This window comes from Egretta garzetta, unplaced genomic scaffold (genome assembly GCF_000687185.1).
Source record: "Egretta garzetta isolate BGI_Z169 unplaced genomic scaffold, ASM68718v1 scaffold299, whole genome shotgun sequence".
Lineage (NCBI taxonomy): Eukaryota > Metazoa > Chordata > Aves > Pelecaniformes > Ardeidae > Egretta > Egretta garzetta.
Genome location: NW_009260696.1, coordinates 1,955,326 through 1,971,684, shown reverse-complemented (window position 1 = coordinate 1,971,684; position 16,359 = coordinate 1,955,326). Strand labels below are relative to the sequence as shown.

At 39.8% G+C, this 16,359-nt stretch overlaps 1 protein-coding gene across 1 annotated transcript in view; it reads left to right on the top strand.

Moving 5' to 3' along the window:
• The first annotated feature begins 754 nt into the window (after positions 1–754).
• The window catches only part of SMURF1 (SMAD specific E3 ubiquitin protein ligase 1), a 19,119-nt gene continuing 3,514 nt past the window's right edge, over positions 755–16,359 (top strand). The window contains exons 1-17 of the mRNA XM_035901343.1: positions 755–770; positions 1,060–1,131; positions 1,437–1,475; positions 2,144–2,252; positions 2,864–2,997; positions 3,115–3,180; positions 4,028–4,103; positions 4,464–4,702; positions 5,471–5,555; positions 7,824–7,970; positions 9,447–9,651; positions 9,925–10,028; positions 11,596–11,710; positions 12,698–12,876; positions 13,730–13,867; positions 14,237–14,357; positions 15,869–16,070. Coding sequence (XP_035757236.1) covers positions 755–770; positions 1,060–1,131; positions 1,437–1,475; positions 2,144–2,252; positions 2,864–2,997; positions 3,115–3,180; positions 4,028–4,103; positions 4,464–4,702; positions 5,471–5,555; positions 7,824–7,970; positions 9,447–9,651; positions 9,925–10,028; positions 11,596–11,710; positions 12,698–12,876; positions 13,730–13,867; positions 14,237–14,357; positions 15,869–16,070 — 2,047 coding nt within the window. The remainder of the gene's footprint in view (positions 771–1,059; positions 1,132–1,436; positions 1,476–2,143; positions 2,253–2,863; positions 2,998–3,114; positions 3,181–4,027; positions 4,104–4,463; positions 4,703–5,470; positions 5,556–7,823; positions 7,971–9,446; positions 9,652–9,924; positions 10,029–11,595; positions 11,711–12,697; positions 12,877–13,729; positions 13,868–14,236; positions 14,358–15,868; positions 16,071–16,359) is intronic.

Genomic DNA, 16,359 nt, shown 5'->3' with positions numbered 1-16,359 from the left:
GAATTGCCATAGTTCTCCAGACTTCTCTTTTTTTTTTTGGTCAGTTGTTTAAAAAAAAAAAAAAAAACCAAACACGAGAAGCTTTTTCTGATTATGCAGTTTGCCAGTGTAAGGAATAAGTAATTGTTAATCCATTCTAAAAATAGTTTCCTGGTGCGGCTGCTTTAATTATTACTAAGGCGGAGGATTTGTGTATTTTTTTTCTTTCCATGAACATCTGGGTTAAATAGTGGACTACTTAGGTCTGTTTGCTTGACATGTGAGGTGAGGCAGTTTTTATTCTGTTAGCTGTGTTAGGTGGGAAACGCGTTGGAGTTTTAGAAGAAGTGTTAAAAAAAAAAAAGTTCCCATATTTTCGCTACCGTGTCCTCACTTTCCCCAATACGGAGTTAAAGTGAGACCGAGTGTAAGTCAGGAGCAAGGTGAGATGGAGATGAGAAGGGGTGGGTACCAGGGGGAAGTGGCCATTTGAGTATCTTCTGAGCATTCATTCTCACGCTGAACAATCAGAACTGGGTGGAAAAGAGACTACCTCAAAAATAGTTACGTCTTTCATAGTTATCTTCCTCTCTTGGATCCTAGTTTTAGATAAGTTAGAGCTCTAATATTTTCGTCTTTGGCTCCGTAGTTATTTTTCCTGGCCTGTTATAGGAGTTTTAATGGATACTGAAGAACTTGTATTGCTGAGACTGTACTGAGCAGTCCGTATTGAAAAGCAAAATTAGGCTTGTAGCTGGTAGTAGACCTAGTAGAAATGGAGATTGATGCGAGTCTGCTGATCTAATTTTTGCTTAAACTACTGTGCTATTTAGTAGAATTGGAGAGAGGGAAATGATGGCTCATTTGTGGCCCTTTCAAAGGAAAACATATTGATGCAATTTTTTCACTGTATTTTTTTTTTTTCTCCTAAATGAAGTCCCGTCACGATTACCACAAAACCTTTTTGTATTAGCAGGCTGCTTATGCTGCTATAGCACACCTCCCAGGTTTTGTTTTACAATGCATCGCGTACCTTTTGTGTGCAAAGAGCAGGAGTTTGCACTGTTTGACGGGACTTAGCACAGAGGTCTCCTCCAGAAGTCCCACAACCGTTCTTGGTTCAGAAACTGTTTAGTCCTTGTTCTGAAACGGGTGGGTTCTGAAACAACAAAATTCTGGTTTAGCATTTGTGTAAGCATGCAGTATAGAAAATTAGGAGGCTTTAACATAAAGGGACATTCATTAAATCTTCTGTACGTTGTAACAGTAGAACAAAAGCAAAGGATTTTTTTTCTTTATGTAAATACATATTGCAATCACAGATAAAACAATGCTCACATTTGATATTTGGGTGGGATTTGATGAATTACAGTCAGGTAGTAGTGTAGCTGATATGATTGCCGGGAAAGTTTTTTTTATGGTTTTAAGATTTCTTTATCTGGTATTTTGTTTTGCAGTATTATGTGCCAAGAATCTTGCAAAGAAAGATTTCTTCAGTAAGTATGCCCTAATTGTATAGCTTTCTGCTCTTGATTAATGGGATTTATTTGTAGATTGTGCATTACTGTCGTGGCTCATCTATGTATGTACTTTGTTCTATGGTTCCATTCTTGCAGTAACGTTGCATTACTACGTGAGTAGAAGTAACCCTGAGTTGTATTTAGATAGCATAGGCTCTAGGATTGGAGAGACTGAGGACTCACAAATTCTAGTTGAAACTTGGGCTGATGAGACCACATGGAGGTTGCTGCTTACAATTCGATGCGTGGGGTACCAAGAGCATCCATCTCGAAGACGGCTCTAGCTGTAAAGCGTGCCAGGGGTATGGGTAAAGTGCCCCAGTGCTGCAGTCTCAATACTACATTAAGGACTGAATAAAAATGCCTACTTATCAGTATGCATGGGCATGCACTGTTAAATTAAGCACTTTTAACCTTTTGTTTCTAAAAACTTTCACAATTTATGGCAGATATCAATCTGTATGACAGAAGTACGTTATCTAATTAGAAGCTCAATTCTCTATTTTTGGATTATTAGAATAGTTTTAGGATAATGGCAATGTTCCTTTCTTGGGGTGGGGAGAAGCAGAAGCTCGTGATAGCATTATCTTGGAAGAAACAAAAGGAAAAATACTGTGTTTAATAGCACCTTTTCCCTTCCACAGGACTTCCTGACCCATTTGCAAAAATAGTTGTTGATGGGTCAGGTCAGTGCCATTCAACTGACACTGTGAAGAACACATTGGACCCCAAATGGAACCAGCATTACGATCTGTGAGTTGTTCATAAGGTCATAAATAAACAATATTCCAGAGGTTTATCAGTAAATGGAACGCAAGGGTTGGCACTGCAGCTTCATTTTGCGTTGGCGAGAAGAGTCACATTTGTTGAGGAGGATTGATCTTTTGGCAACAAGAAATTACCTGTTAATAAAGGAGTGGTACTTTGCTTTTAGGTGTTTGAATTTAGAAATACTTGTCTGTTATGTACACAGCACAACTGCTTAGAGTAAGCTCTACTGGAGCAGTGCCGTCCAGCTTTTACGAAAGGTTGTCTTAGTTGTAGTGATTTATTTTCTTCAAATTATTAGAAACAGAATTCTTGAAAGTTTTGTATGTTAATCAGCTTGTTGCATAGCTTTTAATGAGGCTGTCTGTAGTGAAATTCATGTTGCAGCAATATCAATTTAACATGCTGTGTGAAATTGTAGTGCGGTAATTCATTAATAACACCATTTCAGGCTTAAGCACTTCTGTATTTATAATAAAGCAGCATGACCAATGTACTAAAATGTATCAAAATTTGTACCAAATAACGCATAAATTCTGTGGAGTAAAAAGGGCTTATTTCTTCTAAAATTCCTCTTCTAATATGTACTTTTCTAGATATGTTGGGAAGACAGATTCCATAACCATCAGTGTATGGAACCATAAAAAAATCCACAAGAAACAGGGAGCTGGCTTCCTGGGGTGTGTCCGACTCCTCTCCAATGCCATCAGCAGGCTAAAAGATACTGGATGTAAGAACAATTCCTACCTGGTGCAATCAAGAACCTTCGGTGCCCTGTATCTGAGTAGCGAACAGTATTCCCACCCGCCCCCAGTGTTTTGTTGATCTTTCCTATTCTCATTTGCAGACCAGCGTTTGGATCTATGCAAACTAAATCCCACAGATACCGATGCTGTACGAGGCCAAATAGTGGGTAAGAATACTCTGGGCTAAGCTTTCATCTTCTTGGGTAAATATACTATATGGACAAATATTACATGACAAAAGAGACCTGTAGTCATTATTGCTTCTATGCCTTTTCTGTGGTGTTTCTTCTGACTTCAGTGGGGTTAAATTGCGTAACCTGAAAATTTTCATTGTATTCCTAGATAGGAATTTGTTTTCTCTCAGTTGATAATGGGAAACAATACTAAAAAAAGGGAATGCATCTGGCAGTGTTTCTAATGCAGCTCTGGAAGGGTGCATGTTACTGTGAAACTGGTTGTATTTGGACCAAGGTGACAGGCAGAGAGAATCTTCTGTGGAAAAGAGGATCTGGAGGAGTTAAAAGAAATTTTGCAAATTGCTGTTTTAATAACTTTGACTCATGTAACCCATTTCCAAATTTCAACAAGGCAGTACTAGTTTTATGGCTAATTTACCCCATCCTACCACATTTTCCTGCCCCCCCAACCCAAGCTTTTCATTGGGCTTTGCCAAATATTCTTACAGTAATGATGACATCTAGTGGCGAGTCATTTCTTTCCAGCTTACCTTTCTGGGTCCTCATGAAATCCAGATGTAGAACCTGACATTTGATACTTACATAGACTCATCTTAAGTTTTGATGCGGCGATGCCTCTGGTTTTGCTTCTCCGTTTTTAAAAAAATCAATAATGCTTTAGGGTTATAGAATGAGTTTTGGTAAGTTGTGTGTGCTTGTGTGTAGTGAATAGGTTTCCTTAATATTTTATGTTACATAAATGTGGGTTGTTTGGCTTTACGTTGTTTTCAAGGAAATGGTTGTTCTTTTATTATTAACTTGTGTTTTTTTATTTCAGTCAGTTTACAGACACGGGACAGAATAGGCACAGGAGGTTCTGTAGTAGACTGTAGAGGGCTTTTGGAGAATGAAGGGTAAGGATTGTTTTCTTTACACTTAAGTAGAAAAATGGTTTATATGTGGAAAGAATATATAATTAACACTAGAAATATTAAATATCAGTGTGACTAATATATTGTCTGGGAGTATGTATCAGGTAGTAAGGTGCTGACTTGAAGCAAATAAGCTAAACTGGGTAGGACTTGATATTTTTTGTTACCAGTGCTTCTGGCACTTCCATGAGAAATTTGGGGTATAAAAACATTAAGGAAGTGGCATATCTTGGGTTAAAAGTTGCAGTATTCGAAGTAATGGAGAGAGAGAGAGAGAGAGAAACAGTTATTTCTGCATTCACTTCTCTGTGATGGAAACTCTTGAAGTTTCCCCATTTTCAGAACGGTTTATGAAGATTCTGGACCAGGAAGGCCGCTGAGCTGTTTTATGGAGGAACCAGCACCGTATACAGACACTACCGGGGCTGCTGGCGGAGGCAACTGTCGCTTCGTAGAGTCCCCCAGTCAAGATCAGAGGCTTCAGGCACAGCGACTTCGGACTCCTGAAGTCAGAGGTCACGTACAGACACCTCAGAACAGACCGCATGGTCACCAGTCGCCTGACCTACCAGAAGGCTACGGTAAGAGTTTTCCAGAACTATAAAACTGAAGTTTTTTTCAAAAGAATACAGAGAAAAAACCCTCCCATTTTAACATAGACATGTAGTTTACCTGTTAAAACATGCATCTAATGGTCTGCATTTTGGAAAAGGAACTAAACTGTGCAGATGGGAATTTGAGATTGGCTAATTAACAGTTGGCTATGCCAGGATACACTGAGGGGTTGACGGTAAATTAAACATGAATTTGTGGTACGATGCTGTTACAGAAAATTCACTGCTAATCTTGGCTGTGTATCTAGGGAGAATGAATGTAGAGAGCTCTTTAAACTAGAGCAGTAATGCTATTTTTTCCTTCCCCCTTGGCATGTTGTGTAGGTTTGAGCCCACATTTGATAAAAGATCAGGAAAATATAAAAGCAACAAAGAAGCCAGTAGTACAGAAGATTAGGGAGGATAAGATTAAGGAGAATTTAAATCTCAGAAAAGAACACATCAAATCTAAGAGTAAAGAAATCTAGTTTGGGGGTTTGGGTTGTCTCGCACTCTAAAAATAAAAAATACAAACTAAAACACATTGGTGCATGGATTTGTGAGTTTCTAAAAGAACATTGAAATGTGCAGTCAAAGTAAATTTGTGAAGGACAAAACAGTCCACGCTGCAGGAGATGAGGGGGATGACTCAGGTACCTTCTTCAAGATCTGACAGAAAGATAATGTTTTAATGGCTTTAAACAAACAGTTTATTCAGAGTTGTGAGTTAGAATAATCTTTCTTCCTTTTTCATAGAACAAAGAACAACGGTACAGGGACAGGTTTATTTTTTGCACACACAGACTGGAGTTAGCACATGGCATGACCCTAGGATACCAAGGTATGTATATATGGTTACAAAGTCGGGGAGGCTGGGGGGGTTGTGTGTGTATGACAGTAAGCTGAATCTTTAAGAGCAAAAATCTATTAAATGCTCTGTCTAAATTTAAAGGGACAGCTACGAACAGAGGAGTAATTTTGGATCTTTCTAGTTACCTTTTCACCAAACATTAAGGATTGCTCTTTTTGAAAGAAAGAATTATCTACTTGTGAATCATTGGAAACAAAAGGGAAAAAAATAGGTAGCCCTTCAGGAATTCCCATTTGACAAATTCTTCCTAAAATGTCGATGTCACTTTGTTTTTTGGTGAAGCTACAGATTTCTGAATCTTACTTTTTTTTTTTTTTTTTTTGGTATGAAACCAGTCTGGACTGCAAATTGAAGAAAAAAGTGACTATTTCCTTAAAGCCATTGTTTCTTGAGTACTGAACTAGCAGCTTTTGCTCTAATAGTGCTCACTTATGTATAACTGAAGCAGAGATTACTTGTCATCTTTCAACTCGGAACTGGTGTTGAGCTTTTTTTATGCTTTAGACCAACGATTTGCAGCTAGAAAAATTGAATCCTCCACATGATTAATTTAGTAAAGCGTCTTTAAACCTTAACCTGCAGTTAATCCAGGTTTTTGTGACTAAGGTCTGGCGCTGTTCCTTGAGGAGCTCTGAATCTGGCCTCTTTCGCTGGGCCACCTGCACACCAGATTCAAGAGTGAAACACAAAGGTTGTAACTCCTCAGGTGCCGCACTGGCTGGATAATACATGAATGTGATACAGGATATTAGAAAAATGATATAAAGAAAAATAAAGTTGAGAGAGAGAGAGAAAATAGCTGATGTTAGATTAGCTGGTATCATTGGAAGAAGAAAAGACAATGCTTATTCTTCATGTTGCTCATATCATGCTTGTGTGCCCAAAGCCTTGTCTTGTCTTCCAGTGATGCTGGTTGGCCTAATGAAAGGTATTGCTGCTGCTCTCAGGAAATCTGAGTCAGATTTTCAGGACCAGCAATATAAGTGGACACAACAGTGTCTTGCGAGTCACAGGTCACTCTTATTTTAGCTAAAGGTGGCTTTCATACTACCAACTTGAAGTGCAAAAACCTAACCTTGGCATTTAGCACAGATGTAGGTTAAAACTTGGTGTAATCAGATCTCTCCAGTACTTTCAGATGCACAGCTGATTGAAACAAATGGTTACAACCATAATCTTCTTTAAGGAGCCTAACAAAGGCTTGTCTGTCTGCCTGTATCCCCTGCTGGCTTATACTCACTCTGACACTAATGAAGCCTTTGGTGTACAAAGTGTCTCTACCTTTCTAAAGCCTCTCAGTTTCCTCATTTATACTGATGTTGCATGGTTAGATTTAGGTAAGGAAATATATAGAGTGGTGTCTTCAATCCTGGATAACAGATGAATCCATGCCAGCTGTCTAGAGAATACTTTACTTAACAATAGCTTTTCTGTCTAAAAATAATCTTCAGGTTTCCCTCCTTCCTTTTCTTGCCAGTCTTAGTGTTTTCCTCCATTAGGTGGGTGGGGCCTGAAGTGTTTCAAATTTTCTAGGTGTAAATATATCCTACGCATTGAATTCAAACACTACCTGCAAATGAGTGATGACCTTTAGCAGCATTTACAATGATACCCAAAATTTATCTAGGATGAAAGGGGTGAATGTGTTGGTAAAGCCTTACTCTCAATGATTTATCGGTGAAATAGTTAGGATTCTAACCTTGTCTCATTAAAGAGGTGATTTATTTTTTTTTAGTTAGTTTTTGGCTGTCTTAGCCTCTTAACTTATTGGGTATTTGGAGACAGTGATTGGTGTAGAGGCCTTTGGTTAATTGTTTGGTTTTCCACACATGGATCACAGATTGTTAATGGGACTTTTTCTGTGAAATTTTTGCTATGAAAAAAATCTCTTCCTTCTTTTACAGCCCTTAGAAGCCCTGTCATCACCTAAGTGATGATGTTGCACATTGAAGTTACTTTTAGCCTGTATGGCTTTGTTACTTTCAAAGCCTTTCAAAGACAGAAGGTGGTTTACTGCTTTACCTTTCTATTCGTGTACCCATGCATACACAGGGAGTTGCACTGCTTAGACTGAGGATTCTAAAAAGACAGCGTTAAAATAGCTATTCCGTCCTTCCTAAGACTTTCATAGCCCAGGATCACTGAGCACCAAATTCATTCTCCCCTTTCCCCTGACTGCAAATTGGTTTCATCTTAACTTCAGAAGTGTTTTAACATTTTCTTTGCTTTTCTCCTTAGAGACCTTAACAGTGTGAATTGTGATGAACTAGGACCTTTGCCTCCAGGCTGGGAAGTTAGAAGTACAGTTTCAGGAAGAATATATTTTGTAGATCATAACAACAGAACCACACAATTCACAGATCCACGACTACATCACATCATGAAGTAAGAACCATGTCTGATAAATAATTCATGTCAAGTTTGGGTTCTTAAACCTTTTGGTTTTGCTCAATTTTAACTACAGTCTGGGAGTCACGAGGGGCTGAAAAACCACATGATAACGATATTGGGGAACAGGGGCAACCAATGCTCTAGTCAGGGTCCGAGCATTGGTTCTCGGTGCTGGTTGTATCCAAGCTTTTTGCAGAGACTCTTCAAAAATGTTTTTACTGTGCTTTGCAGTCCTTGGGTTTAAGGGAGGGCTTGCTTATTTCGGCACAACACTGATCTCTCTAAGCTGGTTTGACAAAATTGTACCAAGCACTGCTGGAATGAATGTGCAGTTCTGGAAATGTTGGGGCGTGGGGTAGAGGGTCTGCCAGGCAGTTCCACAGCAGTCAGCTCATGCCTGTCTGGATTAGCAGTTCTAGCTCTGTGCAAACTATGCTAGACCTGAGCTGGCTTCGTGCTCCCGTGAGCTCCAGGCAACACGAGTATAAAGCCAGCTGGAGTCTGGTTGCCTGGTGCTGTGCACAGCCAGCTCGCGTTTAGAAGGATTTAATAAGCTCAAGCTCTGCATCATGCAAAGGCAGCTGAACTGTTACAGAACTGACCCTGGAAGCAGCCTGGCAGTGCTTGTTGTGCCCAAGATCAGACCTTTTCCTGGATCTGAGTTGTCTGTGCTTGAAGTCAGCTGGGGAATCTCCGTATGTAAGAAATCATTGCTCCACAACCCAGATAAAGCACTGATAGCTAAGGGTAGTTCAGTGTATGAAGCTGCAACTATTTGGGACAGGTACATCCTTATCTTTTTAGTAAGTGTAGATGCAGTACTTTTACTGTGTCAAGAATCCCCAGCTTTTTTTTTTTTTTTTTTTTTTTTTGCATAGAGCTGGAATAAACTTCATTGCAGTTGTTGGATAGCTGCATTTATAAAGCTGTTGTTTGTTCCATTAGAGGTCTCTTCTTGTGTTACACTCTTGAAAGTTGTCACTATATGAGAGAAATACCACACAAACTTTTAAATTACTGCTCAGTCAGCATTCAGTGATCATGCTACACAGCCTTCCCCAACCTATTGCCCTATAAAAACAGAGCTGAAAAATGCTGAAACACTTTACTGTGAATATCTGTATTCCTCATTCCCTGAATGTAGGGTAATGATGCTATACAAGTTACCCAGCTGAATGCACATTTCACTCCAGGTTCCTCTTGGAGAAGCTCAGTGAGTTCTTCCATCGTTGTTTTACATAGACTCATAGAATACTAGGTTGGAAGTGACCTCAAGGATCATCTGGTCCAACCTTTCTGGGCAAGAGCCCAGTCTAGACAAGATGTCCCAGCACCTTGTCCAGCTGAGGCTTGAAAGTGTCCAATGCGGTGGAGTCAACCCCTCCCCTGGGGAGATTATTCCAATGATTGACTGTTCTCATGGTGGAAGTGTTATGCTTCCAGAATAAATATTTTCTTTTTCTTTCAAAGCCATCAATGCCAGCTAAAAGAGCCCAGCCAGCAGCCTCTGCCAGCTCCAAATGAGGGGTCACTGGAAGATGGTGAGGAGTTGCCTGCACAAAGATATGAAAGAGACTTGGTACAAAAGTTGAAAGTTCTTAGGCATGAGCTCTCTCTTCAGCAACCGCAGGCTGGTCACTGCCGCATTGAAGTATCCAGAGAGGAAATATTTGAGGTATTTGATTGACTTTTTACTACTATTAGCAGCTTTTGTAACTCAAGAGTCAAGTGAAACTGACTTTTGATTATAGCAAGTCTGCTTCATGAAAGAGGTGGTGAATACCACCAAGTGTTAGAGAGTTGTCATTGGAATTTTCTTCACATTAGCACTTCGACAGAAGAATGTTTTCTGTAGTTGAGTACCAGTCTGTGTATTACAGTAATGCATCTTAGTAGACTTAATTATAGGAAGGAAATAAAATGTCTGATTGTAAAAATACACATACAGGAATCCTACCGCCAGATAATGAAGATGAGGCCAAAGGACTTGAAAAAGAGGCTTATGGTGAAATTTCGAGGAGAGGAGGGCCTGGATTATGGAGGAGTAGCAAGGTGAGATTTGGGGGTTTGTCTGACACTTTTTAACTGTAAAAATTGTCCTTAAAGTGACCTGTGGCTGATATAATTCCCTTTCAAATTATCTGTTCATGGTATATTTAAGTTATTTGTCATCTAGTTTATAGGTAGTAGTCGTAGGTTCAGTCTTCGTTTCAGGCTAGGTTGGGAAGTGGAAGCATGTGATTTAACAGTTGGCCCACAGCCTTTCTGGTGTCAAAGGCTTATACTAAATTATTTGGTTTGCCTTGGATTTGGGAATGTTACTGGAATTTAATGCCATGTTGAGGTGTTTCTGCTTCCCCTCTTCCTCATATGTACTCTGTTTTAATCACCATTACCCAGTGAGTGTAAAAAGCTTGTTTAGGATAGGCTATTGATCTTACTGCAGAAAGTGCTGATCCCAGCAACTGGCTCCGGTTTCATAAGTGAAAATGTGATCAGCTCAAATTGTGAGGTCTTTCAAGAAGCATATAGACTCTGAAATAAAATCTAAATCACAGTAGAGGTTCTGTTAAATGCACCCGTCCGATTTCCAGTGAAAGGATTGCAAGACAACAGGGGTTCCTTTTCAGTGTGTCTCAGCCACATTCAGGAGAGTCCTCTGATCTTAGGAATGGAAATTAATTAATCCTAAACAAAGGCTTCACCACCCACTTAGGTGTCTTTCAGTAACCCATCGCTGGACAAAGGAAAGAAACTGGAACATTCTGAGCTGCCTTACCCAAGGCAACCTTGAGTGTCTCCACTGTTGACATCCTATTGCCCTGATGGCTTTCATAATTGCCCATTTTCTGCAACAGACTCTTTCAGATCAGTCCTACTCCACTTCTGAGCATTAAAGTTGATAGTTCTCTCAGAGTATTTTGGACCTGGGCCGAATTTAACAATAAAGGAGTATTTGTCATGGTGAGTTGGGAGGTCAGAAATAGCTTTAGTTCCATTCCCATCGCTGTATGTTACTGCAGTGAGAGAATTTACCTAAGCCCTCCTTTTTTAATGTGTTTGGTCTCTCTGCCCCTTCTGGGCTCTCTGCTGAAAGCAGAGATTCTGTAGTCATTAAGCATTTGCAGAAAAACAGCTTTTCTAAGGAACTTCAGTGATTGAGCTGATTTTAAACAATATATTTTTTTAATATATATTTCTTTATACTGTACAGGTTGCAGAGGAGCAGATCTTAGTCTCCAAGTATCTGAACCCTAGAGTCAAGATTTTTTTGGAAGTGGGTCTTGTTCAGACTCACTTCGTTGATGGCGTTGTCTTAACAGCTTGTTACAGCTTCTCTAATTGACGTTAATCCCTTCAGTACTTCTAAACTAAAACAAGTCTGCCTGTGAGTGGAGTAAGACACTTTATGGGCTTTTAAGCTTACCTTTTTGGTCTGCAAATGGAGGGCAGTACAAGGTGATCTGATTTTGAAATAAGCATTTCATAACTGATGACTTGTTTGATGATTCACAATAACTGTGTTCTCTGAAACTTAAGTGGAAGTTGTACCCTTCTAAAATACCTCTTTTCTTTTTTTCTTTTTTTTTTTTTGTTTGTTTGTTGTTCTTATTGGCAGAGAATGGTTGTATTTACTGTGCCATGAAATGTTGAATCCCTATTATGGGCTCTTCCAGTACTCCACAGATAATATTTACATGCTGCAAATCAATCCAGACTCTTCTATCAATCCTGTAAGTATTAACTTCTGAGTGACATACCTACTTTAACAGAGGTCCCCTGCAGTTTTTTGTTGTAGCTGTTCTGCCATGACAAGAATGTAAACTGAAGGGTAAAGCAGAATAAGAAGGTGTTAATGAGTCTTACATTGCTATAGTATGAAGCAGAGGGGTTTTGTTCCGAAATAAAAAACATGAGAAAGGAGGTATTCTTTGGTAAGTGATTTCTTTGAGACTCCTCAGTACTGACTGGGATGCATGATGATTCTGAGAAGATACATGTAGGTGAAATTCATCGTCACTGTGAATGCAGGTGGCTGTGTAAACAGCACTGCATCCTGAGTGGTGTTCACCCCGTGACTTGTAGGGGCTTGTATGCCTTGCTTGCCCTCTCTCAATAAGCTGCTGTGCTTGCTTCCCCCCTCCCCGCCCTCACTGGAGGAATTGTATTTATGCAGACCCTAAAAGGAGCAGCAATTCTGCGTTAGTATAGGGGAATTTTTCCTGACATGACATTTCCTGACATTTGCTCTGTCAGATGGGGGAAATAGATTGGAAGAATCTCAACCATAGGATTTAAACCTGTTTTCAAAAGTCAGTTTATAAGCAACATGAAAGACATGAAGGAAACGAGCATGGGGCCTGCTTCCTCAAGAGCAAAAAGATTTTGATGGTTAAACAAAGAATAAACTAATTTGTTTGGAATTGTCATATCTTGGATTCTGGGGATTTCATGGGGATTTTCTTTTCCCAAGTTTTGCTCTTTGAGAGGTCTAGAGGACTTGTGTCCAATTTATTAGTCAGGTAATGCACAGAGATTTGTCTGAGGCATTTAATCATTAAACGGTTCTGTTCTTGGTTATGCTACAAGGAAAAATGGTGGCTCCTCTTGCCCAGAGGCTTGCAGATAACTTGCACTGAACATGCAGCTATGGCGCAGATATAACCACAAGATGTCAGTGTCTTCCCACTGCCTGATTTTTCTCTCCTCTCTCCCTGCAGGACCATTTGTCTTATTTCCATTTTGTTGGTCGGATAATGGGTTTGGCTGTGTTCCATGGACACTATATCAATGGTGGTTTCACGGTTCCCTTTTACAAACAGCTTCTGGGGAAGCCCATTCAGCTCTCTGATCTGGAATCTGTTGACCCAGAATTACACAAAAGTTTAGTCTGGATCTTGTAAGTCCTGTATTTATATATTGCCTCGCTGTAGAGAAGATGGGGTAGAGTATGTTGGCAAGAGTGAGATATGATTTATAGAAAGTATTTGCAAAAATCTTGTAATGGGGGAGATCTGTACAAAATTATTAAGCTACTGTTTCTGTGTCAGAAAGCTCAAGGTGCTTTTGAGGAACGAGTTCTTGTTGCAAACTCTGTGTTAGTTCTCCTTGCAGCAAAGCAGATACTAAATTGTTAAACATTGCATGGGTGCGGTAGAATATCACAGTATCAAAATCCAAACTCAGGACAGAGTTCTGAAGGAGAGTACAGCCTTGTTCAAGAGAAAACCGACTTTGATTAAAAAGGAAATAAATTGAATTAATTTGGGCTTCTGTACACTTACAGTTCGGAACAAAACCCACCATTTGGTGTAGCTTTGGGACTCTTCAGCTCTGCTTTGTATTTAAGGTTATTGATATCACTGAAATTCACTGCATGCCACCTCTTCTGGGCTACATGCTGATACATGAGAGCAGATCAGTTTCTTGCTCTGTGTGTGTATATATATAAAACCAGCATATATATGTGTGCACACGCGCGTTTGTGTATATAGGGTTTAATTCATTATTGTGAGTATTGCTAGAATTAGATGGATGACTCCTGTGTGGTCAGACTCTTCAATGTGCACTAAGCTATACAGAAATTGGTGATTGTGGCAATATTTCTCTCGTGGTGTGAAATGCAGATGGCTAGTCACTAGGCTTATCCTGAAGACTAACTAGATGTTCAAATAACAAACTGTCAGCATCACCACTAAGAGTTACCAAAATATCAAAAATACTAGGTTTACCTTTTATCTTTCCATTGCCAGAGAGAACGATATCACCCCGGTTCTGGACCATACTTTTTGTGTGGAACACAATGCTTTTGGGCGGATTTTACAGCATGAACTCAAACCAAATGGCAGGAATATTCCAGTGACAGAAGAGAACAAGAAAGAATATGTCAGGTATTGCAGAACAAAAATATATCCTGCAAATGTAGTGGAAAGAAGGTAGTAAACAGATTACTTTTCTTACATAGTGAAACTAATGAAATAAGTATTTTAAGGGGAAGTACCTGAGTCATAAATGACGTGAGCTTTTTCAGACAATGCCCTATTGTAAGACCTGGGAACATGAAACTGTGAGTTGTACTTTGGTTTTTCTGTTGATGGTGCAGTAATTAATCGTTGATGGAAAAAGGAACTGGTAAGAACTTTCATAACAAAAAAAGTATTAAAACAAGTTCCTCTGTAAAACGAGCATTTTCCAGCTCTGCTACGAAAAGCCCAGTCCCATCTAGCTCATCATCCCTGACTTTTTTTCTTTCCCCCCAGGTTGTATGTAAACTGGCGATTTATGAGAGGAATAGAGGCACAGTTTCTGGCTCTGCAGAAAGGTTTTAATGAACTTATTCCTCAACATCTCCTTAAGCCTTTCGACCAGAAGGAACTTGAGGTATATGTTTTATCCACATGGGAATACTATTTTGTAATTTGTCTGATTCGCAATCAAGCACTGATTTAAAAAGCCAAACCAATCCAAACAAAAAAAAAAACCAACCACAAAACTTACTCCAAGTTACGTACCAGAAGGTTGTGTGTTTGTTTAACCAAACCCTTTTTGGTTTATTCTAGACATTCTTTGGGTTAACATTATTGAGAGGGCTGCTTAAACAGGGAAACACAAATACTCCATGTTGTCTAACCAGGGACTAATGCTCAAAGCACATGGTCTGAGCAGGGCAGGAGTAGTGAAAGTTTGAGGAATTGTTGGCAAGACCTAATGTGTTATCTACCCCAGAACTTTTCTTCAGTAACTGTTTTCATGCATGGCTGTTTCTATATTCACACAGGGCATGGTTTACAGGGACTAAAATACAAGTGTAGAGCATATAGAAAAGAAATGAGTTTGTCTTCTCACTTAATCCTGAGATGCAGATTGCTGCTACTTAAAAGAATTCCCATTGAGCAATTTTTCATCTGGTTTTGCCTTTTAAAAAAAATAAGGCAACCTGTGGAATTTGGACCATTTGTGGTATTGGAAGCACTAGATTTGTGCTAGTCGTTCGTGCATACAAATTAATCCCACGAAGGTATTGCCTTCCATTTGCTAGCTGCTTGAAAAGGCAGATTAAAAATCCATTAAATATTTCAATACTGTCTGCGTCAGAACAGTCACAACTGTCCTAATAATGTAAACGGGTGCTGTCTTGGTGGCACAAAAAGGCAGCTGCTAAATGGTAGCTCTCAGAAATGTGATCCTCAATATGGAATATTATGGGAAATTCAGAATATGACAAACGTTTTGTTTTGAGGGATGAAGTTTTCTCTATGCCATTTATTTGTCGTTGCCAGGGGAGGTGGTTAGATTCGTGGCCAGCAGTGACTTCCTTTTACAGTATTTTGCAACCTGGTGTCATCTGGAGAAGAGATTGAAGTAATATGTCTGGTCTGTGTTAGAGCCTCTCACAGACGACATCAGAAAGCAGATGCAGAGTTTCTGTAGTTTGTTGTGGAACAACAAACCAACTAGGATGTTACCATAAACCAAGCAGGATTCTGTCCTAGTTGGGATTGGCACCTCTAGGACAAACCTACGTCAGGACAGTGACGTGTAGCGCAGTAGATGGCATGCCTTCTTCCAAGTCTGTCCCGTACCCTCATAAAGATGTGCTGTGCTTTTCAGGTAGGATAGATTTAACAAAGCAGGTCTTGAATGGGCTTCTGACTCTCGTTTCTTGTGAAAATTCTGGTTCTGGTAAGTGTACTCCTTGGCTGGTTTCATTGCCGTTTAACTGGAGAGATTTACTGCCTGCTCCAAACTGTTTTGGAGCGTTACCATGCACCAAAACGGTGGTTCAAGCGCGTAAAGAATGCTAGGCTTCGTGAAGTGGTTGGATGTATGTTTTTATAGCTGCAAACCTGAACTGACTCTGAATGTTAAAGCGTTTTCTAATCCTTTAACAGCTAATCATAGGAGGCCTGGATAAGATAGACCTGAATGACTGGAAGTCAAACACACGTCTAAAGCACTGCATGGCAGATAGCAATATTGTGAAGTGGTTCTGGCAAGCAGTGGAGACTTTTGATGAAGAAAGAAGGGCAAGGCTGCTGCAGTTTGTGACGGGTTCAACGCGTGTCCCACTACAAGGTTTCAAGGCTTTACAAGGTGACTGATGTGGAGGCTGAGTTAATCTGTGGTGGGAGACAGAGATAAAAATCATGTGGTATTTACTAGCCCCTTGCAGAATATCAGTGTATTACTGGACAACTCAAGCACGTAGAAACTTTAGATCCCAAGAGCAGTTTTTCATTTGTCAGCAGCTCTGCTGATGGCGAACACTTCAGCCACTGCTGATAGTGATACAAGCTGGTCAGTCTGTCATCGTGTAGCACTTTGTCTGGTGTCAATATTCGCTCATCGGTCTCCTACAACTCCGTGGACTGTTAAAATAATT